Here is a 23,524-nt window from a genome sequence, read left to right as displayed (position 1 = left end):
CAAAAGAATTGATCAGCTATCAGCGGATCATGTTACTCAGATTGTTCCAGAAACCAGCGGTAACCGTTGGGTTCCCAGCCTCCCAGGCTTTTCATGTAAGAGCACTAGGGGACATTTAATGGCTGTTTAAGTGTCTAGCTGTATCAAAAAGAAACTGTAATAAATGAGTTCAAGAAAAGAGAAAAACTGTATACAGTTTGCATGAATTCGGTGAGAGGAGCTGAAGTAGCCAAATGCTTTTCTGTTTGAATTCTCAAGACAGAAGTGCAGTCTCTCACATGGTACCAATGCTTGACACAGGATCAGCCATGGCCCTCTGGAAACTGTATTTTACTGTCCTTTGCTAGGAAGATTTCTTTTTTTTTTTTTTTAGAATTGGCTGCTGCTTCTTTTTTTAAATTTATTTGTTTTATTTATTTATTTTTGGCTGTGTTGGGTCTCCGTTGCTACGCACGGGCTTTCTCTAGTTGCAGAGAGGGGCTGCTCTTCACTGCGGTGCACGGGCTTCTCACTGTGGTGGCTTCTCTTGTTGCAGAGCATGGGCTCTAGGCGCGCAGGCTTAAGTAGTTGTGGTTCGCAGGCTCTAGAGCACAGGCTCAGTAGTTATGGCGCACGTGCTTAGTTGCTCCGCAGCTTGTGGGATCTTCCAGGACCAGGGCTTGAACCCGTGTCCCCTGCATTGGCAGGTGGATTCTTAACCACTGCGCCACCGGGGAAGCCCTGCTGGGAAGTTTTTAATCCTCTTTTTAACAAGATGTTTTCAAAGTAAAGGGAGACAGTCAGGGAAGACACTGAGGAATTAAAAAAAAATCTCAGCTTATTTCAGGACTCATGCTACCACTTCTCCTTCCATGAGAGGCCGTTTCACAGCCCCCTTGTTTAAGCAGGAGGCTGGACCAGAGGTTTCTTTGTCATAAAACAAAGTGACACTATTAGGTTTCTTAATTGGATCCTTCCTAGAAAGGGAGTATGTATGATTTTTTAAATAGCAGCTACTTCTTCTTAATGAATCTTTAGAAATAAAGTAATGAAAGAGTTGAAGCTCAGAACTCTGCCCCTCTGGCTGAGTTCTAAGGTGCATTCCAGCAGGTAAACTGGGGTATTTTCCTGGACGTTGGAAGACACATTGCCAATTGGAGGGCCAATGCAGATTTAGTTTAGTTTAGTTTAGTTTAGTTTTGCTTTGCAGGTTTGGGGGAGAAATTAGTGCATTGGCTCTCTCTGGGGCTCTCGCTGCATGCATATTGATAGAACCTATTTGGTCAATATTATTTAACTTGTTTTGTGAAAAGCAGCGAAATCACGAAGAAGGAAAGGAGTGGCATCTTGCGGCAAATGTTCAAATCACCAAATGACTTTCATGTAATAGTTGAGATGTGTCATTGTAAGATCACTGTTCTCCCCAACTATAAAAGGCCCCTCAGCCTGCATCTGACCACAGAGTGACCTGAAGTCCTATAGTTAATATAGCACTTTTGCAGCTTGAGCAAAAGCTGCAAAAGTGACCTGTTAGGAAATAATTTTAGGTACAGTGACTTTCACATAAATAGATATGTGCAGTATGTATGTAAACATACACATGTTTTGGCTTCAAAAGAGTCTTTGACAAATGTACTCTTTATATTCTTGACCATATCTCATATGGGCCTTTCCACACGTATCATTATTATCATAAATTCATCACTGGGAGCTATAAAATGGCCAAATTGTGAGTTATTAGGAAGATGGCTTTCAACAAGTAGCTGAACATTGAATAACTCGAATTCATATTTTAGTAGCTGAGCTTGGGGAATCAAAAGGGTTTTTGTTTCCAGATTTTGCCGTATGAAATAACACACACACTTAAGTATAATAAATACTCTCACTTACCAATGCTGGTGACAGTGACACATATCCTAGCAATTTCTTGTACTGCTCAAAGGTGAAAAACTGAAACAAAACCAAACCCAGAGATTTATAACAATTTCCTGCAACAAACCTTTTAATTGACTCAAATTTCTTTAGTAAATCATTATATTCACCAGCATTCTAAAAAATGATAAACCATCAAACACAGTTTTTAATCCAGTCTTGGGTAGTTGCTATTGAATCTTACTTGAACATTCACATTTTCAAATGCAGCTATAATAGCCTACAGAAGAGCTGATGGAATCTTTTATAGCAGTAAATGAACCATACAGCTTCCATTTACCATGACCATTTTCAGTTTCCCCAGACATCAATAGACTTCTTTTTTATGGCAGTGATTCAAAATTATAGGCATAGAGACCTGAAATCTTTGGTCTCCTATGTTTTCTCTATGGCCTGCTTTCCCAGTGAATGCCCAATTTTCTAACCCATTTGTAAAAGACATCCACTTCTCAGCTTTACTCGCATTTATACTGCTGTGTATCTCTACTGTTCCATGGGATTTCTAAACACTCAGTGATGACGAAGATGCCATGATAAACTAGGGAAGGACCCAACAAGGACATCTAGTCCATCCCCTGCCTGAAAGTAAGACTGTCCTCAGTGAAGAAAGAAAGCTGCTTATTCCTTCCTTAAAAATCTGACGATGATGAAGATTTTGTTGGTTCCTTCAGTAGATGATGTTTAATATAATTTTCTCTGTAAATGGATTTCAATGGAGGCAAATCTAATCAATCACTTTGTATAATATGTTCCAAATAAAGTTCTCTCCTTTTTATATTATATATTTTGGACAACGATCTGCTTGAACATGATGGTTTGCTCCTGGGGTACTCTGTTAGGTAGCTGCCAACATCACTGATAAAACACACTCTTAGGTCCTGCTGGGGTCTGATTCTCAAGACCTCAGAAATGGCCTGGGTATTTTATGGTCTTAATATGTCTTCTACTCTATTACTTTATAACCCAGTACTATGGGGCAAGAAATAAATATAGATTTGAGAGCCAAATAATATTCTGTTGTTACAAAGAGGTAGTTCCATGTAAACATGGCTCTCATGTGTCTTTGGGCAGTTCCAGAGTCATTGCCATCACCAGATAGATGGATTCTCTTAAAGACTCAGTGACTATTTTTGTGCTATGTTCCTTTAAACCAACTCTGGATGTAGATTTCTGTAGAACAGGAATTCATTCATTCACTCATTCAACAAATATTTCTTGGTTCTACGCACTGGGGATGCAGCAGTAAACAAAGAGAAACCCCTGTCTTCTTGGTCTAACATTCCAGGGGATGGTGATAACCCTGAAACTATCCTAGTGTTCAAATAATACCACCAGGAGCCACAACAGGTTTGCTGAGCGATGCACTAGAAACGATTAAAAGGAAAAGGGTTATGATCTTGGGTTTAAAAAATAATTTATTTTTTCTTCCTCTTCATGGTCATCATCGTAACAATTCTTTGATAACCACCCTGCGTGGATTTTGACATAAGCAGTCCTAGGTTTGAATCCGGAATTAGCTATGGAGGCATAGCTTGACCTTTCTAACCCTGAAGAACACAAAACTTCTAGAGTAGTCCTTAAATAAGAGAACTTGAGTAAGATTTCTTGACATTCCTGGCACATAGGAGACTTTCAGAAAATCTTAGTTTCCATTTCCTTTCTTCACTTTGGATACTAAAGGAACCACCGATCCCTTATGTACATGTATCATTCATGAGAGCTTGCTGTGGTCTAGGAAACATGCTAAGGCCTTTGGATGTGCTACTGCATTTAATCCATACAACATCACCAGGTAACAGGTTAGAGTACAACCATGATTCCCACTTGTAGATACCTGTCCTGCAGCTAGTGAATGGAAGGATTGAGATTTCTCCCTAAGTCTAACTCCAAAGCCTGGGTATGCTCTTAACCACTACACTACGCTGTACTGCTCACTGCTGAGCCATGATTTTTTAGTGGTTTGGAAAGAGGTTCTCTGTGATAGAGTTTTCTTTCTGCTGAGGTCTTCTTGCCTTCCCTGACCTTGGAAACTGAGTCCCTTAAGGCAGAAGATTTCAAACTTTTTTGACCACAATCTAATATTTACCATATTTATCATAATCTATTTACCCAGCACAGGTGCACATGCACATGTAGTACACACTCATATTTATAACTGAAACAAAACATTGCTGTAAAACAATGTTTAGCTCTTCACTATGTGTAATGCATTCTGTTTCTACTCTATTTCATCAAAAAATTTTCTGGTGAACCACTACATTTAGTGACCCATCAAATTGATTTCAGGACTCACAGCTCATGACCCATACTTTGGAAACACTGCTCTAAGGGGTCTATGTGGGTTCGGGAAAGTTCTGGGAGATGATGGACCTCACAGAATGCCTCACTACCTTGCTCTCTTCCAGTGTGAGGATGCATTTTTTTTTCCTTCTGACTTTCTGTCATGACAAAGAATTAAGGAACAAACTGAGATCTCAAAGGAGAAGTGTGGGGACATAGACTTGACCTGTCACTCTAAGCAATTCTCACAGGCAATTCCAAGTCTACACTTTGGGGCAATTCTAGGCTTTTCATTTCCCCATCTCTAAAACTGTTTTAAAAAAACTACCACCAGCTGGTTGGTACTCATCAGCAGTCTGGCTGGAAGATTCTGGTGAATGGCTAGGATGAAGTGATTCAGGTTCCTACAAATAAAGAAGCCTCACAGATCAGAGATAAGTTGCTAATGTATTAAATTCAAAAGTAATGAACAGGGACTCCCCTGGTGGCGCAGTGGATAAGACTCTGCGCTCCCAATGCAGGGGGCCTGGGTTCGATCCCTGGTCTGGGAGCTAGATCCCACATGCATGCTACAACTAGGAGTTCGCATGCCACAACTGAGGAGCCCGTGAGGTGCAACTAAGGAGCCCGCCTGCTGAAACTAACACCCAGCGCAACCAAATAAATAAATAAATATTAAAGAAAAGTAGTGAACAATATATATTACATATTCTAATAAGCAAATAGTGCTTCAAACTAAAAATAAAAAACCTTGTTTTAATTTCTACCTTTGCAACCAAAGTCTAATTTACTGAATATAAAATAAAATATTATCTCAAGAAAGGAAATATTAAAATCTTTTAAAATGGATTTTCAATAATAGTAAATAACATAATGTCATAGTTTGAAACCAATATTAAATAAAAATATTCATTCATTCAACAAATATTTACTGGATGCCTCCCATGTGCAAAGCTTAGAAGTCATTGTACTACAACTATATTCTTAAGAACTAGTAGATTAGTTGTTACTTTAATTCCTTTCTATAGAGCACTACTCTTTTACTTCCTTCATGATATTTCTTAATATTTCTCATCCACAACACTAGTTAGTGCAGAGATGTGATAAAGGTACCCTATCACATAAGACATGAGGTTACACTCTAAGGATGAAATTAGGAGGGTCAACGTGTAATAATGTCACCTACCCAGAGTCATGCAAATGTGTGACTTAAGAGGTTTGAAAACATTTGTAGTCAGTCAAGGCTTTGGGAACCTTGAATATAAAATCTTGAATCCAAATTAATATGTTATATATAACCTATAAAGTGGAACCTTGAAATTGGTAGTCTGGTTGGATTTATCCCAGGAAAGGGGCTGGACCTCGGGGACAGGCCGTGTGGTCCCTGGAGAAGTGTCAAGTTGTGCTTCGGCAGGGGAGGTGGGTACAGTTTGCCTGGGTGACCCAGCCCTCCGGACGGCACTTTCCCCTTTGCTTTCATCACGCTCACTAAGCAGTCTGATCACTAAGCTGACCTCCCAGATCGTCTATTCTGGGAGGCAGTTAAATTACGTGGAAACAGTTTGATCCATTTGGGTCTTACTTTTTTTTTTTTTTTTTTTTTTCCTGTATGCGGGCCTCTCACTGTTGTGGCCTCTCCCGTTGCGGAGCACAGGCTCCGGAGCGCAGGCTCAGCGGCCATGGCTCACGGGCCCAGCCGCTCCGCGGCATGTGGGATCTTCCCGGACCGGGGCACGAACCCGTGTCCCCTGCATCGGCAGGCGGACTCTCAATCACTGCGCCACCAGGGAAGCCCATTTGGGTCTTACTTTTAACAAGTGGGACCTGAGCAGTGCTCAGACTAGGGTTAACTATTCCGCAATACAGAGGCAAACACCTTCTGGGTACACCTCTCAATACCCTGTGCATTTCTTTTCTTTTTTTTTTGCATTACAATTTTTTAAAATATCTTTATTGGAGTATAATTGCTTTACAACGGGGTGTTAGTTTCAGCTTTATAACAAAGTGAATCAGCTATACGTATATATATATATCCCCATATCCCCTCCCTCTTGCGTCTCCTTCCCACTCTCCCTATCCCATCCCTATAGGTGGTCACAAAGAACTGAGCTGATCTCCCTGTGCTATGTGGCTGCTTCCCACTAGCTATCTAGTTTACACTTGGTAGTATATATAAGTCCATGCAACTCTCTCACTTCATCCCAGCTTCCCCTTCCCCTTCCCCGTGTCCTCAAGTCCATTCTCTACGTCTGCATCTTTATCCCTGTCCTGCCGCTAGATTCTTCATAACCCTTTTTTTTCTTTGAGATTCCATATATACGTATTAGCATATGGTATTTGTTTTTCTCTTTCTGACTTACTTCACTCTGTATGACAGACTCTAGATCCATCCATCTCACTAGAAATAACTCAATTTCGTTTCTTTTTATGGCTGAGTAATATTCCATTGTATATATGTGCCACATCTTCTTTATCCATTCATCTGTTGATGGACACTTGGTTGCTTCCATGTCCTGGCTATTGTAAATAGAGCTGCAATGAACATTCTGGTACATGACTCTTTTTGAATTATGGTTTTCTCAGGGTATATGCCCAGTAGTGGGATTGTTGGGTCATATGGTAGTCCTATTTTTAGTTTTTTAAGGATCCTCCATACTGTTCCCCATAATGGCTTTATTAATTTACATTCCCACCAAGAGTACAAGAGGGTTCCCTTTTCTCTACACCCTCTCCAGTATTTATTGTTTGTAGATATTTTCATGATGGCCATTCTGACTGGTGTGAGGTGATACCTCATTGTAGTTTTGATTTGCATTTCTCTAATGATTAGTGATGTTGAGCATTCTTTCATGTGTTACTTGGCAAGCTGTGTATCTTCTTTGGAGAAAGGTGTATTTAGGTCTTCTGCCCATTTTTAGATTGGGTTGTTTGTATTTTTGATATTGAGGTGCATGAGCTGCTTGTAAATTTTGGAGATTAATCCTTTGTCAGTTGCTTCATTTGTAAATATTTTCTCCCATTCTGAGGAATGTCTTTTTGTCTTATTAATGGTTTCCTTTGCTGTGCAAAAGCTTTTAAGTTTCATTAGGTCCCATTTGTTTATTTTTCTGTTTATTTCCATTTCTATAGGTGGTGGGTCAAAAAGGATCTTGCTGTGATTTACGTCACAGAGGGTTCTGCCTATGTTTTCCTCTAAGAGTTTTATAGTGTCTAGCCTTATATTTAGGTCTTTAATCCATTTTGAGTTTATTTTTGTTTATGGTGTTAGGGAGTGTTCTAATTTCATTCTTTTACATGTAGCTGTCCAGTTTTCGCAGCATCACTTATTGAAGAGGCTGTCTTTTCTCCATTGTATATTCTTGCCTCCTTTATCAAAATTAAGGTGACCATATGTATGTGGGATTATCTCTGGGCTTTCTATCCTGTTCCATTGATATATATTTCTGTTTTTGTGCCAGTACCATATTGTCTTGATTACTGAAGCTTTGTAGTGTAGTCTGAAGTTAGGGAGCCTGATTCCTCCAGCTCCATTTTTCTTTCTCAAGATTGCTTTGGCTATTCGGGATCTTTTGTGTTTCCATACAAATTGTGAAATTTTTTGTTCTAGTTCTGTGAAAAATGCCATTGGTAGTTTGATAGGGATTGCACTGAATCTGTAGATTGCCTTGGATAGTACAGTCATTTGCACAATGTTGATTCTTCCAATCCAAGAACATGGTATATCTCTCCATCTGTTTGTATCATCTTTAATATCTTTCATCAGTGTCATAGTTTTCTGCATGCAAGTCTTTTGTCTCCTTAGGTAGGTTTATTCCCATATATTTTATGCTTTTTCTTGCAATGGTGAATGGGAGTGTTTCCTTAATTTCTCTTTCAAATTTTTCATCATTAGTGTATAGGAATGCAAGAGATCTCTGTGCATTAATTTTGTATCCTGCTACATTACCAAATTCATTGATTAGCTCTACAAATTTTCTGGCAGCATCTTTAGGATTCTCTATGTATAGTATCATGTCATCTGCAAACAGTGACAGCTTTACTTCCTCTTTTCCAATTAGGATTCCTTTTATTTCTTTTTCTTCTCTGATTGCTGTGGCTAAAACTTCCAAAACTACGTTGAATAATAATGGTGAGAATGGGCAACCTTGTCTTGTTCCTGAACTTAGTGGAAATGGTTTCAGTTTTTCACCATTGAGAATGATGTTGGCTGTGGCTTTGTCATATATGGCCTTTATTTTGTTGAGGTAAGTTCCCTCTATGCCTACTTTCTGGAGGGTTTTTATCATAAATGGGTGTTGAATTTTGTCAAAAGCTTTCTCTGCATCTATTGAGATGATCATATGGTTTTTAATCCTTTAAGCTGTTAATATGGTTTATCACATTGCTTGATTTGCATATATTGAAGAATCCTTGCATTCCTGGGATAAATCCCACTTGATCGTGGTTATGTGATCCTTTTAATGTGCTGTTGGATTCTGTTTGCTAGTATTTTGTTGAGGATTTTTGCATCTATGTTCATCAGTGATATTGGCCTGTAGTTTTCTTTCTTTGTGACATCTTCGTCTGGTTTTGGTATCAGGGTGACAGTGGCCTCGTAGAATGAGTTTGGGAGTGTTCCTCCCTCTGCTATATTTTGGAAGAGTTTGAGAAGGATAGGTGTTAGCTCTTCTCTGAATGTTTGATAGAATTCGCCTGTGAAGCCATGTGGTCCTGGGCTTTTGTTTGTTGGAAGATTTTTAAATCACAGTCTCAATTTCAGTGCTTGTGATTGGTCTGTTTATATTTTCTATTTCTTCCTGCTTCAGTCTCAGAACATTGTGCTTTTCTAAGAATGTGTCCATTTCTTCCAGGTTGTCCATTTTACTGGCATATAGTTGCTTGTAGTAATCTCTCATGATCCTTTGTATTTCTGCAGTGTCAGTTGTTATTTCTCCTTTTTCGTTTCTAATTCTACTGATTTGAGTCTTCTCCGTTTTTTTCTTGATGAGTCTGGCTAATGGTTTATCAATTTTGATTATTTTCTCAAAGAACCAGCTTTTAGTTTTACTGATCTTTGCTATTGTTTCCTTCATTTCTTTTTCATTTATTTCTGATCTGATATTTATGATTTCTTTCCTTCTGCTGACTTTGGGGGTTTTGTTCTTCTTTCTTTAATTGCTTTAGGTGTAATGTTAGGTTGTTTATCTGAGATGTTTCTTGAGGTAGGATTGTATTGCTATAAACTTCCCTCTTAGAACTGCTTTTGCTGCATCCCATAGGTTTTGGGTTGTCGTGTTTTATTGTCATTTGTTTCTAGGTATTTTTTGATTTCCTCTTTGATTTCTTCAGTGATCTCTTGGTTATAAAGTAGTGTATTGTTTAGCCTAAATGTGTTTTTATTTTTTACAGATTTTTTTTCCTGTAATTGCTATCTAGTCTCATAGCACTGTGGTCAGAAAAGATACTTGATACAATTTCAATTTTCCAAAATTTACCAAGGCTTAATTTATGACCAAAGATATGATCTATCGTGAAGAATGTTCCATGAGCACTTGAGAAGAAAGTGTATTCTGTTGTTTTTGGATGGAATGTCTTATATATATCAATTAAGTGCATCTTGTTAATGTATCATTTAAAGCTTGTGTTTCCTTATTTATTTTCATTTTGGATGATCTGTCCATTGGTGAAAGTGGGGTGTTAAAGTCCCCTACTATGATTGTGTTAATGTCAATTTCCCCTTTTACGGCTGTTAGCATTTGCCTTATATATTGAGGTGTTCCTATGTTGGGTGTATAAATATTTACAATTGTTATATCTTCTTCTTGGATTGATACCTTGATCATTATGTAGTGTCCTTCTTTCTCTCTTGTAATAGTCTTTATTTTAAAGTCTATTTTGTCTTATATGAGAATTGCTACTCCAGCTTTCTTTTGATTTCCATTTGCATGGAATATCTTTTTCCATCCCCTCACTTTCAGTCTGTATGTGTCCCTAGGTCTGAAGTCGGTCTCTGTAGACAACATATGTACGGGTCTTGTTTTTTTACCCATTCAGCCACCCTATGTCTTTTGGCTGGAGCATTTAATCCATTTACATTTAAGGTAATTATCAATATGTATGTTCCTATTACCATTTTCTTAATTGTTTTGGGTTTGCTATTGTAGGTCTTTTCCTTCTCTTGTGTTTCCTGCGTAGAGAAGTTACTTTAGCATTTGTTGTAAAGCTGGTTTGGTGGTGCTGAATTCTCTTAGCTTTTGCTTGTCTGTAAAGGTTTTAATTTCTCCATCAAATCTGAATGAGATCCTTGCTGGGTAGAGTAATCTTGGTTGTAGGTTTTTCCCTTTCATCACTTTAAACATGTCCTGCCACTCCCTTCTGGCTTGCAGAGTTTCTGGTGAAAGATCATCTGTTAACCTTATGGGGATTCCCTTGTATGTTATTTGTTGCTTTTCCCTTGCTGCTTTTAATATTTTTCCTTTGTATTTAATTTTTGATAGTTTGATTAATATGTGTATTGGCATGTTTCTCCTTGGATTTATCCTGTACGGGACTCTCTGCACTCCCTGGACTTGATTAACTATTTCCTTTCCCATATTAGGGAAGTTTTCAACTATAATCTCTTCAAATATTTTCTCAGTCCCTTTCTTTTTCTCTTATTCTTCTGGGACACCTATAATGCGAATGTTGGTGCATTTAATATTGTCCCAGAGGTCTCTGAGAGTGTCCTCAATTCTTTTCATTCTTTTTTCTTTATTCTGCTCTGTGGTAATTATTTCCACTATTTTATCTTCCAGGTCACTGACCCCTTCTTCTGACTCAGTTATTCTGCTATTGATTCCTTCTAGAGAATTTTTAATTTCATTTATTGTGTTGTTCATCATTGTTTGTTTGCTCTTTAGTTCTTCTAGGTCCTTGGTAAATGTTTCTTATACTTTCTCCATTCTATTTCCAAGATTTTGGATCATCTTTACTATGATTACTCTGAATTCTTTTTCAGGTATACTGCCCATTTCCTCTTCGTTTGTTTGGTCTGGTGGGTTTTTACCTTGCTCCTTCATCTGCTCTGTGTCTCTCTGTCTTCTCATTTTGCTTATCTTACTGTGTTTGGGGTCTCCTTTTCTGCAGGTTTGTAGTTCCCGTTGTTTTTGGTGTCTGTCCCCAGTGGCTTAGGTTGGTTCAGTGGGTTGTGTAGGCTTTCTGGTGGTGGGGACTAGTGCCTGTGTTCTGGTGGATGAGGCTGGACCTTGTCTTTCTGGTGGGCAGGACTGTGCCCAGTGGTGTGTTTTGGGATGCCTGTGACCTTATTATTATTTTAGGCAGCCTCTCTGCTAATTTGTGGGGTTGTGTTCCTGTGTTGCTAGTTGTTTGTCATATGGTGTCCTGCACTGTCGCTTGCTGGTCATTGAGTGGAGCTGGGTCTTAGCGCTGAGATGGAGATCTCTGGGAGAGCTTTCGCTGTTTGATATTATGTGGAGCCGGGTGGTCTCTGGTGAACCGATGTCCTGAACTCGGCTCCCCCACCTCAGAGGCACAGACCTGACACCCAGCTGGAGCATCAAGACCCTGTCAGCCACACGGCTCAGAAGAAAAGGGAGAAAAAAAGAAAGAAAGAAAGAAAAAATAAAATAAAGTTATTAAAATAAAAAATAATTATTAAAAATTAAAAAGCAATAAAAAAAGAAAAAAAAAGAAAGAAGAGAGCAACCAAACCAAAAACAAATCCACCAATGATAACAAGCACTAAAAACTTAGTAAAAAAAACAAAAACAAAAAAACACGGACAGACAGAACCGTAGGACAAATGGTAAAAGCAAAGCTATACAGACAAAACCACACAATGAAGCATACACATACACACTCACAAAAAGACAAAAAGGAAAAAAACATATATATCGTTGCTCCCAAAGTCCACTGCCTCAATTTTGGGATGATTCGTTGTCTATTCAGGTATTCCACAGATTCAGGGTACATCAAGTTGATTGTGGAGATTTAATCTGCTGCTCCTGAGGCTGCTGGGAGAGATTTCCCTTTCTCTTCTTTATTTGCACAGCTCCTGGGGTTCAGCTTTGCATTGGCCCCACCTCTGTGTGTAGGTCGCCTGAGGGCGTCTGTTCCTGCCTAGACAGGATGGGGTTAAGTAGCAGCTGATTAGGGGGATTTGGTCACTCAGGCTAGGGGGAGGGAGGGGTATGGAATGTGGGGCGAGCCTGCAGCGGTAGAGGCTGGCATGACGTTGCAGCAGCCTGAGGCGTGCCGTGTGTTCTCCTGGGGAAGTCGTCCCTGGATCACGGGACCCTGGCAGTGGAGGGCTACACAGGCTCCCGGGAGGGGAGGTGTGGACAGTGACCTGTGCTTGTACACAGGCTTCTTGGTGGCTGCAGCAGCAGCCTTAGCATCTCATGCCCGTCTCTGGGGTCCGCGCTGATAGCCACAGCCCACGCCCATCTCTGGAGCTCGTTTAGGCGGTGTTTTGAATCCCCTCTCCTCGCGCACCCTGAAACAATGGTCTCTTGCCTCTTAGGCAAGTCTAGACTTTTCCCAGACTCCCTCCTGGCTAGCTGTGGTGCACTAGTCCCCTTCACAATGTGCTCATGCAGCCAACCCCAGTCCTCTCCCTGGGATCCGACCTCCGAAGCCCGAGTCTGAGCTCCCAGCCCCCACCCATCCTGGCGGTTGAGCAAACAAGCCTCTCGGGCTGGTGAGTGCTGGTCGGCACCAATCCTCTGTGCGGGAATCTCTCCGCTTTGCCCTCCGCACCCCTGTTGCTGCGATCTCCTCCGTGGCTCCGAAGCTTCCCCCTCGCCACTCCCTGTCTCCGCCAGCGAAGGGGCTTCCTAGTGTGTGGAAACCTTTCCTCCTTCACAGCTCCCTCCCACTGGTGCAGGTCCCGTCCCTATCCTTTTGTCTCTGTTTATTCTTTTTTCTTTTGCCCTACCAAGGTATGTGGGGAGTTTCTTGCCTTTTGGGAAGTCTGAGGTCTTCTGCCAGCGTTCAGTAGGTGTTCTGTAGGACTTGTTCCACGTGTAGATGTATTTCTGATGTATTTGTGGGGAGGAAGGTCAATTCCATGTCTTACTCTTCCGCCATCTTGAAGGTCTCTTCCACCCTGTGCATTTTGAGGCCTCCCAGTTTGGCTGGTGGGAACAGACACTGTTCCCAGCCCCGCATGACTGCCCAGCACTGATCCCTTGAATCCTTCGGACAGCTGTTTCCAGGCCTTGCTTGTTTCCTCATATGTGCTCAGGTCAGCTGAATACTTGAGACATCCCTCTGCAGACCTTAGGTGTCTCTCTCTGTGCAGCTCTCTCCTTCTCTGGTGCTATGGCCTGGGAGCTCTAGGTGCCTTGCCCTCCCTGGCCTCTCAGCTCCTTCTCAACCCAGGGAGTCCACTGGTTGAGGGAGTCAACTGGATTTCTCCTGTGTGTCCCTGGAAACTCTCTCAAGCCAGTGACCTGGGGCAATCCACAGGGCTCATCTCATTTGTTTTCCATCTCAGGTATGACTCTCCCTCCTTGTCTTATGTCCAGTGTCTTAAAAATTGTGGTTTCATATATGTTGTTCATTTTCTGTTCTTGCTGTTTCAGGCAGGAGAGAAAATCTGGTCCCTGTGACTTCATCTTGGCTGGAAATACAGTGGTGAACAAATAGACTTCACAGTATATCAATATAATCTTTCATGAGTTTGGTTAGCATTAAGCAGTCCTTGAGAATCTGACCATGGAATAATGGTGTTTCTGGACCTGTGAAGCTCAAGACTAGATCCTGGAACCTGGCACGTTGTTCCTGCCATCCCTGAGTAAACAGCTGGTCTCTTTCTGAGGTCTTCATTTCTTTTTGCTAACTACAATACTAATTCTGTCTTCATTTGTGAAAAGGGAAGTTTCATTTATTTAGCATAAATGAATCTTATTATTTTAATGATGAATCTCATTTCAAAGAATAAAGTACAGAAAAAACAACATTATCTGTTTCTAGACATTGTCTGTTTATATACACACACACACATAATATTCAGAGAGCATATATACGTATGTATGTGTGTGTATATATCTATGGTCTCTGAATATTTTTTCAAAGTAAGCTTTGATGACATACAATGAAGCAGTTTATGATGTATGAAACTGTTGCAATCAGATGATCATTTTCCTCACAAATACTAAGATAAAGTATCTATAAAATGAGTGTTTTCATAAATTGTGCTGAAAAACTAGTGCTATCCATCTGGCAAAGATACACTGAACTCGAAGTTATACTTAAAAAGCCAACGTACTTACCATATGTCTCAATAATTTTAAGGTAAAATCTACTTGAAACAACATGTCTGGGACACATACACCATATCCAGTTGCCCAGAAGTTCATCTGTTAACCATTGTTCTGGCAGGGAGCATTGCTTTTTTTTAAGTAGAGACTAATTCAGTTTTGTAAAGCTCAAGTTTTTTTTTCTTCTGTAAAAGACTGTTCAACATTGATAAACCTTAATCTTCTTAAAGTTTAAATTGTCTCCAACATACAGTATTAAGAAAAAATATTCCATGAAAAACTAATTATAGTTTACTTTATTTATACACGTAAAACTCTGAACAAATGAATATATAATTCCATGGAGACAAAGTGACTTTCCTTTTGAACAGGAACTATGCTCTGTTTGTTTACTTGGGCAATCTTTTATCAAGTGAAGCCATTTCATAATTCAACTCAGCCCTCTTGTGTACTTTGGTGAACTTTTTCCAGATTCTCTATTGCGATTCAGATCCTTTTCTTTTTTTTTGATTCAGATCCTTATAATGAAATTTGTATTGAAGTAATAATATAAAATCACAAAAGCTATGGCAACGAAGAGGATGAATTTACAGAGAAAGCATGTTTTAAAGCTTTGCTTTCTGAATTCTAGACCTGAATTAAATCCTATTAAATCACCATTTTCACAGGATGTAAAAGTCTGGTGTCTGTGTATATATGTTGGGTTTTTTTAATCATAATTTTTAACTCAGTCACCCTCGTAATTAACTGATATAAGTATATAAGCTGTTTTTCTTACCTTTCAGGAATGTTGGGAACACAAATTGAGTAATGTATGTGAAAAAAACTTTATGTCATTAGCTGGAAAGGAAGTCTTTCAGTCTAAGTTTATGTTATCCTTATTATGGAAAGACAAAGCCATATTTGGTGATGTCCGTGGTGTGGGGGGAGGGGCAATGCCAGTCAGAGCCACTGGGATCAGGACTTTTGTCTGAAAGAACTTATAAAAGCACGATCAGATTTAGTTCTTTCTCCCCAGAGGTCCTGCTAGATCTCCATGTTCTTATCCAGATACTGAACCAGCAGGTAGTACATAAATGTCCATAGTTATAAGATTATGCAGAAGCCGCATAGCACAGGGAGATCAGCTCGGTGACCACCTAGAGGGGCGGGATAGGGAGGGTAGGAGGGAGACGCAAGAGGGAGGAGATAATATGTGTACATATTGCTGAATCACTTTGTTATACAGCAGAAACTGACACACCATTGTAAAGCAATTATACTCCAATAAAGATGTTAAAAAAAAAAAGAATGGAAATGAGTGTAGTGGAAGTAATGATTTTGTGAAAACCAGAATAGAGAATTTTAACAGAGGAGACCAGGGGGAAAAATGAAGTTAGCACACCAAATAAATGTGCTATATGAGAATCATACACAAAGAAATATAATGTCTTAGTGTGCTCTGTTCATAAAATGAGAATGATTTAAGGAGAAAGGCTTTTCTACCTCGCCTCTCTCCTCTCCTCTCCCTCTCTCTTTCTTTAATAATTATTGCTCCAAAGGCAAAGTTATGAATTGCCTTGAGAAAAAGTCCAAGCTCTTTTGTGGCTGCTGTGGTTTGATTACATGAATTTCATTCACCACTGTGCTTTTTGTATAATTTCCCCATTAGAAGGGAATGCCTTTATCTGGAAAAAAATAATCCACAAATCAACATAGCAATATTTGAGAGACTGACCAAGTCTAATTATGATAAAAATTGTTACAATTTAAAAAATTTAAGATTTTTAAAAATTTTAGAAGTTTTAGTATTTTATGTTTAATTTCCATTAATGTCCCATCATTTATGGTGGGATGTGTTGATGCTGAAGCTCTTACTACAGTCTATTTTCAGTTGGTGGGAAGGCATACAATGTTTACCTTCACTGCTCTTTTTGGTGTTTCAGCCAAGATGGGTGGCAGAATTCCCTTGTAAAAACCGAACAACCTATTGGAGAAATAAAAAGATTTATATAAGTAAGGGAATTAGGAAACAGGTGATTGTGCTGTTGTTTATGGATGAAGCAACTAATCTTAAAGTATTCCCAATTTCAATGTAGCACATCAGTTGTGAAATCTTCCTTTGTTTTAATTCTAAAGTGAAGAGATTATGATATCTACTATGACATTCAGAAGAGGAATAAATGATACTGAGACTGGAACCCCTTAGGTAAGTTGCTAAACATAATCATGAGTTGTACCTTAAAGCTAAAGTCAGCCCTCCTTAATCTAAGGAATCTTGAATTTATTTTTCCAGTTGTGTGGTTGGTAGTAGCCTCAAGCTGTCTACCGTCTTGCATTTCCTCCCTGTGATCACCAAATGAGGTTAGTGCTATACCTAAGCCCACTAGACTGAAACTTCTGAGGCTAACCAGGAGATGAAAACCTCAATTTTAGGTTTACTAACACAGGGGAACTAACAAACTCTATGGCTGTGGAACTAGGGCTCCCAGCTCTGTCCTGAATTAGTCATAATTTTTTTTAACTTCCTTGGTGGAGATGGAAGGAGGTCAGGGAGGGCTAATTACAGGGACATACGCTGCTGACAGAAGAAATGTCAAACTCCCCTGCTGATATGCAATCTCACAGGGCATGGGACAGCTATTGTTGCCAATATTGAGGGACTCATGGTTACATATTCAGACACTTTTAGGAAAAAAAAGAATGAGTGCCATATGCTTATGATAAGTTTTATAAAAAGTCACCACTTACTTCTCATTAAAATTTAAGATTCAAAATTTTATATTTGTCTGTCCTGGAATCTTTACATATATATATGCTATACCCTCATTTAAACCTGAAAATATTTCAACAGAAGAGAATATTCTGCATCATTTTCTGAGATAATCAGTTTCCCTGGTGAACCCATAAGTGGCTACAGATAAAGGCAGGACTCAACGTGTTCCTATTTTAGGATATACATTTAATATCCTAGAGAAAGCTGGAGCTTCTCTGATTGACCCATCAAACTTCACTCCATCTCCCTTATTTGGGTTCTGCTTCTAGCTGAGCTTCTGGAACAATAACGTTAAGAATTTATTCAGATTAACCCACTGTGCCACCCAATCCAACATGGTGACCTCTTTTTTTTTTTTTTTTTTTTTTTTGCAGCACGCGGGCCTCCCACAGCTGTGGCCTCTCCCGTTGCGGAGCACAGGCTCCGGACGCGCAGGCTCAGCGGCCATGGCTCAAGGGCCCAGCCGCTCCGCAGCATGTGGGTGTGCACACATGTGTATGTAACCAGGACACAAATATTTGTTAAGATTATGGATTTTATGAAGAGGAAGAAAGGAATTAAATGATCCCCTGATGTGGTCTTATTTTGCCCCCTATTTTCGACCTAATGAATAGTACTAGCATTTGTATATAGGAAGTAAAGCAGAATCTGCTTTGAAGAACTATGGGAATTCATGAATTCCCCCCACCTCCTTTCCATTCCAACTACTGATGCCTGAAATTCACTTGTAAAACTTAAATACTCTTTGTCATTTAAATTTCATTATAAATTAATTATTATATAATTTTCAGCATGAGAGTGACTAAGCATAGGTTTGGTCTTCCTAAAAGATAAATGTGATTTTCCTGAATAGAAGTTCTATATTTATAATAAAAGACATTATTAGTTCTGTTTTTCTTGGGCTGATTTTTTCACATCTGGAAGAGTATGTCTGGGTATAGGGGGGAAACAAAGAAGAACATTTAAGTAAGTAAAGCTTTTAGGACAGAGTGTCCTGATTAATAGAGGTACTTGAAATCCCATACAACGGAGAACAGATATAGGACGAACAGTTGCTCAGCCTGGAGAAGAAAGAGCTTAGGGACAAACATGAGGAACATGATGGATCTTTTGAAAAATGAGCATGTAGGAAAGAGATTAGACTTTTCTGTTTGTTTCCAGGTGGTAGAACTAGGACCAACAGGTTCAAGCAACAAGGAAAGACACATTTTTGGCTCAGTGGGAGCTTAATACGAGGAAGTACTTCTAATAATCTGAACTATCTGAAGATAGAATGGACTCTCTTGAAGAGTGTGAGTTCCTTTTGGTATGTGGTCAAGCGGTCTGGATGGCCACTCATCATGGATGCCAGAAATGGACGTACACGGCAATGGAAGGATTTGAGGGACCTCAAGCTTGGTTTACTCCAATCCTCAGATTTTGTTATTCTAAGAAAAAGAACAAGAAGACATGGGAAAGCACTTTTCTGAAGAGACAAACTCTGCATTACTTTGAACTTTTGCCTAACGTGGAGCACTGCTTCTCTGGAGGAGGACAAGAAGTCTTATAAGCAACACAGAAGGTCTTCATTTTAAAAATGATGAGAGAAAATATTAAAAAGAGGTGTAAGGCAGGAGGGAAGAAAGGCAGCTGGGAGAGCCATAAGGATTTAATCTGAAAAGAGCTGGGAGGTCCAGAGCCCTCTGCTTCATGTTGGCGATGCTTCCTTGATGCGTCCTCTTTCTCCACTCTCTGCTCTGCTCCTTTCATGTGCAATCATCTTCCCCTCCCCCACCAGCTCCAGCCATCCCACCAACCTGAACTCTCTAATGAGGAATGAAGAGCTTTAAAGGGAGATTCTCAAGGACCATGGGCAGCATTTGCTGGCAAATGGGAAGCTAGAACTATGTACTTCCTTGCATTATTTTTACAGTATATCCATGCAATATCGGGCAACTATGGAATAGCCAGGCTGGCACCTCTTCTGCTGAGAATTGCCCCACCCAATTTTTTTTAAACCACTGGAACCAACGTATTAGTACAATATGATACTGCTTGTAGGCAGTGGTTGACTGGGCATCTCGCTACATAGATCCAAGTGGTTTTCTGCCTCTGTGCCCCAGCTAATCTGACCCAAGCAGTGCTTTTCTCCAGGATTTTGGAATTGGAATTGAAAAGGTCAGCCTCACTCTGTGTGGCTGAAGCTCTAAGATATAAAGCTAGAATATCAACAGCAGTCATGTTTTCTGTCAATCTGCAGTGATAAGAAAGAAGGAAGCCATCGTTCAGGGAAACAAAGAAGAAAGATAGAGAAGTTCTGGTACTGTGAGTGTGATCCCACTGACAGGATTTCTTTAAGCCTAGTTACACCGTGACCCTTCTTAAATACTGACATTTCCCTTTGCTTTTGATCCTTTGAGATACCCAGTAACATTTATAATAAATTCCTTTATGTACTTACAACCCAAAGTCCCGGATCAAGAAATTGGTCCCTACAGCCAAAGTGGCTGCTGCTGTACCTCCGTACCACGCCCTCTCCCATGAAAAGCGTTCGGTCAGGTAAGAGTAGCACTTGGGCCAATCCAAAGAGTCACACCCAAAATGTGATCAAGAATGCAAATCTAAACTACAATGAGGTACCACCTCACACCAGTCAGAATGGACATAATTAAGAAGTCTACAAATAATAAGTGTTAGAGAGGGTGTGAAGAAAAGGGAACCCTCTTACACTGTTGGTGGGAATGTAAATTGGTGGAGTTATTATGGAAAACAGTATGGAGGTTCCTCAAACAACTAAAAATAGAGTTGCCGTATGATCCAGCAATCCCACTCCTGGGCATATGCCCAGACAAAGCTATAATTCGAAAAGATACATGCACCCCTATGTTCGTAGAAGCACTATTTATAATAGCCAAGGCATGGAAATAACCTAAATGTCCATCGACAGATGAATGGATAAAGAAGATGTGGTATATATGTACAATGGAGTACTACTCAGCTATAAAAAAGAATGAAATAATGCTGTTTGCAGCTACATGTATGGACCTAGAGATTATCATACTAAGCGAAGTAAGTCAGAAGGAGAAAGACAAATACCATATATCACTCATATGTGGAATCTAAAATATGACATGAACATATCTATGAAACAGAAACAGACTCATAGGCAGAGAATGGACTTGTGGTTGCCAAGGGGGAGAGGGGGTGAGGGAGAGAAGAACTGGGAGCTTGCGATTAGCAAACTACTATTTATAGGACGAATAAACAACAAGGGGCTACTGTATAGCAAAGGGAACTATATTCAATATCCTGTGATAAACCAGAAAGGAAAAGAATATGAAAACAAATATATATTGATATATGCATAACTGAATCGCTATGCTGTACGGCAGAAATTAATACAACATTGTAAATGTAAATCAACTATACTTCAACAAAATTTTTTTAAAAATGTGAGCAAGAGAACGTGGGTAAGGCCTCAAGCTGATGACATATTTTTCTGACTTGATTAGATAATTACTGGAAGCTTTCCTAATGTAAAGTATGATATACAGATTCTAAAAAACCAAAAGGACTTGTAATGTTTTATGAAGAAGATACTTTCTTTTTGGCTAAAGAACTGATGTTTGTACTCACATGCACTGTTCATTCTGCCAATTTTTTCTGTGTTCATGTAATTTTGGCTTGAAATACAGAGCATATAGCTTACCAGGACAATAAGCAGGGAAGTTAAGAGATTTGTGACACCCATATCAACATGCTTTATCCCGCTTACTTCCCAGGACATTCAGTCGACTCCCTGAATGAATGGAAAGTGAGATTCTAATGTCTACTGGAAAGACAGTAAAACCACCACAGTGGTTTGTTTTTTCTTGTTTTTTTGGGTTTTTTTTTTTTGCAGTACACGGGCCTCTCACTGCTGTGGCCTCTCCTGTTGCGGAGCACAGGCTCCGGACGCGCAGGCTCAGTGGCCATGGCTCACGCGCCCTGCCGCTCCGCGGCATGTGGGATCTTCCCGGACCGGGGCACGAACCCGTGTCCCCTGCATCGGCAGGCGGACTCCCAACCACTGCGCCACCAGGCAAGCCCCACCACAGTGGTTTTAAGTTTTGACCCACATCAAGCCAACTGGCGAACTCTTTGGAAGAGACACAAGAACCAACCGCAAGACCTCCCATAAAACTGTTGTATAACTGTATGGAAGCCCTCATATATCGTCTCTCAGAGTTGTTTCTTCTAAAAGTTGTGAGTTCGATTTTAACTATCCTGTGTAGGAAAATGTTAACTTGGATGTGTATAGACTTTTGTTGACATTGTTATAAGTAAAAATAGTCAAATTTGTTGAATGCTTAATATGGACTAGCCACTCTGTTAAGAATAAATATATGAAGGCATATGGACATATTTAATCTCATCCAACTCTCACAACAATCCTTTGAAGTAGCAATAATTATTTTCTTCATTTTGCAGGTGAAGCCTGTGAGCCTATCACTACCGAACAGGCGACTCAAATCAAGTTCCACTGTCCTCACAGTCTCTTTCCTTGACCACTGAGCTGTAAAGGTATTGTAGTTTTTCTTAAAATAAAATCATTTTTACAAACACCTTTGAAAAGTCAAGTTATTTCTGTTGCAAAAATATTTTGTCATTTCTTATTTTAAGAGGAAGAAGAAGCAGCAATTAAAGCTCAGGTTTCTAGTCCATTTCCATTCAATTCTCTTTTAAAGTAATATACCACACTACCTGCACAACTGATAGATCTGGGCTGAGATGAACAGGATCATTTCCTGGGAAAACTTCTGGGTTGTTTATTAAATATTTTCTAGGTGGATCAGATGAGAAAAAAAAAGTAGGCCCTAGGATCAACTTTTTTTCCCCATAGGATAAAGTTTTTCCCTTAAGAGAGACACCAGGATAATTCTGTCAGTGTGGGGAAAAGTCAATGCATAGTTCAGTAATATAATAAAACACAGAAATATTAATAAAATAAAAACTGTTGTTATCCAAAAAGTCAGCGGGGAGCACCTTTGGCTGTTGACTTAACAGATACCCTCCTCACCCCTCCTTGTTCCTTGAGGTGCAGGTATTCACTGTCCCCTTCTCCAGTCCAGGGGGTGAAGCAGAGTTCTTCAAACCTATCATGGTGGTCCCAACCCCTTGAGTGGGTTGAGCATGGACATACGACCCAAGCCTAGCCCATTGTACCAGCAAAGAGGGAGGGATGCATGCTGCAAGTCTTGGATTTCTAGCCTAAGGAAAAGAGCACATAGGAAGAAAAGCCCCTCTTTTCCACTAGATGTTGTCCTCACTGCATGAGATCCCTGTGTACCATGGCCAAGTGAGATATCATTGCCCACAAGTTGAGCATGGCCATCAAAGGCAAATAGGACCTGGACCTTGATGACCTGGGCTGCTCAATGAACCAATCTTGGCATCCTACCTCCAGATTGCTGGTTATGTGAAATTAAAAATAAACCTTTACTATTTGAGCTGCTTCCAGTTAGATCTTCTGCTAACCTACAGCTAAAAGCATTCTGATACAAACAGCTTTAACACCACCATTTCTGAAAAAGTCTTAAATTGTAATTCTTAAATCATAATCATAGTGAAGATAGTTGTTAAATGTTAAGCAAAGCACTTAGAAGGAGACTGTGAAAACCATTTTGAAAATGTTTTTAGATTATTTCTTTCAGGAGCCTATCACGCATTAAAACGCTATCCCATTAGGATGATTACTTGTGAAAGAGCCCCCACCCTGCAGATGGAATGTGGAGAAGTTCACAGGCAAAAATGAGGACGGAGCTCCAGGTCTCCAAAGCCATTCGATCACGATGGTTCCCATACTGATTGAGAGTTGTTATTCAGGAATATTGGTGACAAAGAGTATTACAATACTGGATCACATTTGTTTTTAATTGTATGATCAAAACAGGCCTTGTATTACTTATGTACATCTATAAAATGAAGATCAAAACTGCATTGCACGTGTTCTTCTCAAAGACGCAGCTCACACATAGCTTATTTGAAATACAGATTTATGCCAAACCCCGCAAAATAATTTTACCCCTCATTTCCCCCCCACCCCCCTTTTTAAAGTGTGAAGCTATTTAACGTGTTGGGTGGCTCCAAGGTCATACACCAACTAGTAGAAAAATGTTGATTGTACAAAGTAAGGAGATGTGGAATTTTCTTTGAGTTCCAGTTGGTGGTTCATTTACAAACCCTGGAAGAAGCCTTCCTGTTGTCTCTCATTAGTAGGGACCAATTGTAGGTTACCTTGTCTAAGGTCCAAACTTTAGACCCCCTCAAGAAACCAGACAGATCCTTAATGAAATATCTTGTACCTGACAACATCTTT

General features: G+C 39.8%; 1 protein-coding gene across 2 annotated transcripts in view; it reads right to left on the bottom strand.

Moving 5' to 3' along the window:
• SLC25A21 (solute carrier family 25 member 21) overlaps positions 1 to 23,524 on the bottom strand; it is a 543,072-nt gene that overhangs the window by 62,113 nt on the left and 457,435 nt on the right. For both annotated transcript variants that reach the window (XM_019924011.3, XM_019924010.3), the window contains 2 exons: positions 16,332 to 16,398; positions 1,870 to 1,929 (listed from right to left, as the gene is read on the bottom strand). In XM_019924011.3, the coding sequence (XP_019779570.2) occupies positions 1,870 to 1,929; positions 16,332 to 16,398 (127 nt within the window). The remainder of the gene's footprint in view (positions 1 to 1,869; positions 1,930 to 16,331; positions 16,399 to 23,524) is intronic.

The sequence above is a fragment of the Tursiops truncatus genome, chromosome 2 (genome assembly GCF_011762595.2).
Source record: "Tursiops truncatus isolate mTurTru1 chromosome 2, mTurTru1.mat.Y, whole genome shotgun sequence".
In the NCBI taxonomy this organism is placed as follows: domain Eukaryota; kingdom Metazoa; phylum Chordata; class Mammalia; order Artiodactyla; family Delphinidae; genus Tursiops; species Tursiops truncatus.
This window is presented reverse-complemented; position numbering and strand designations above follow the sequence as displayed.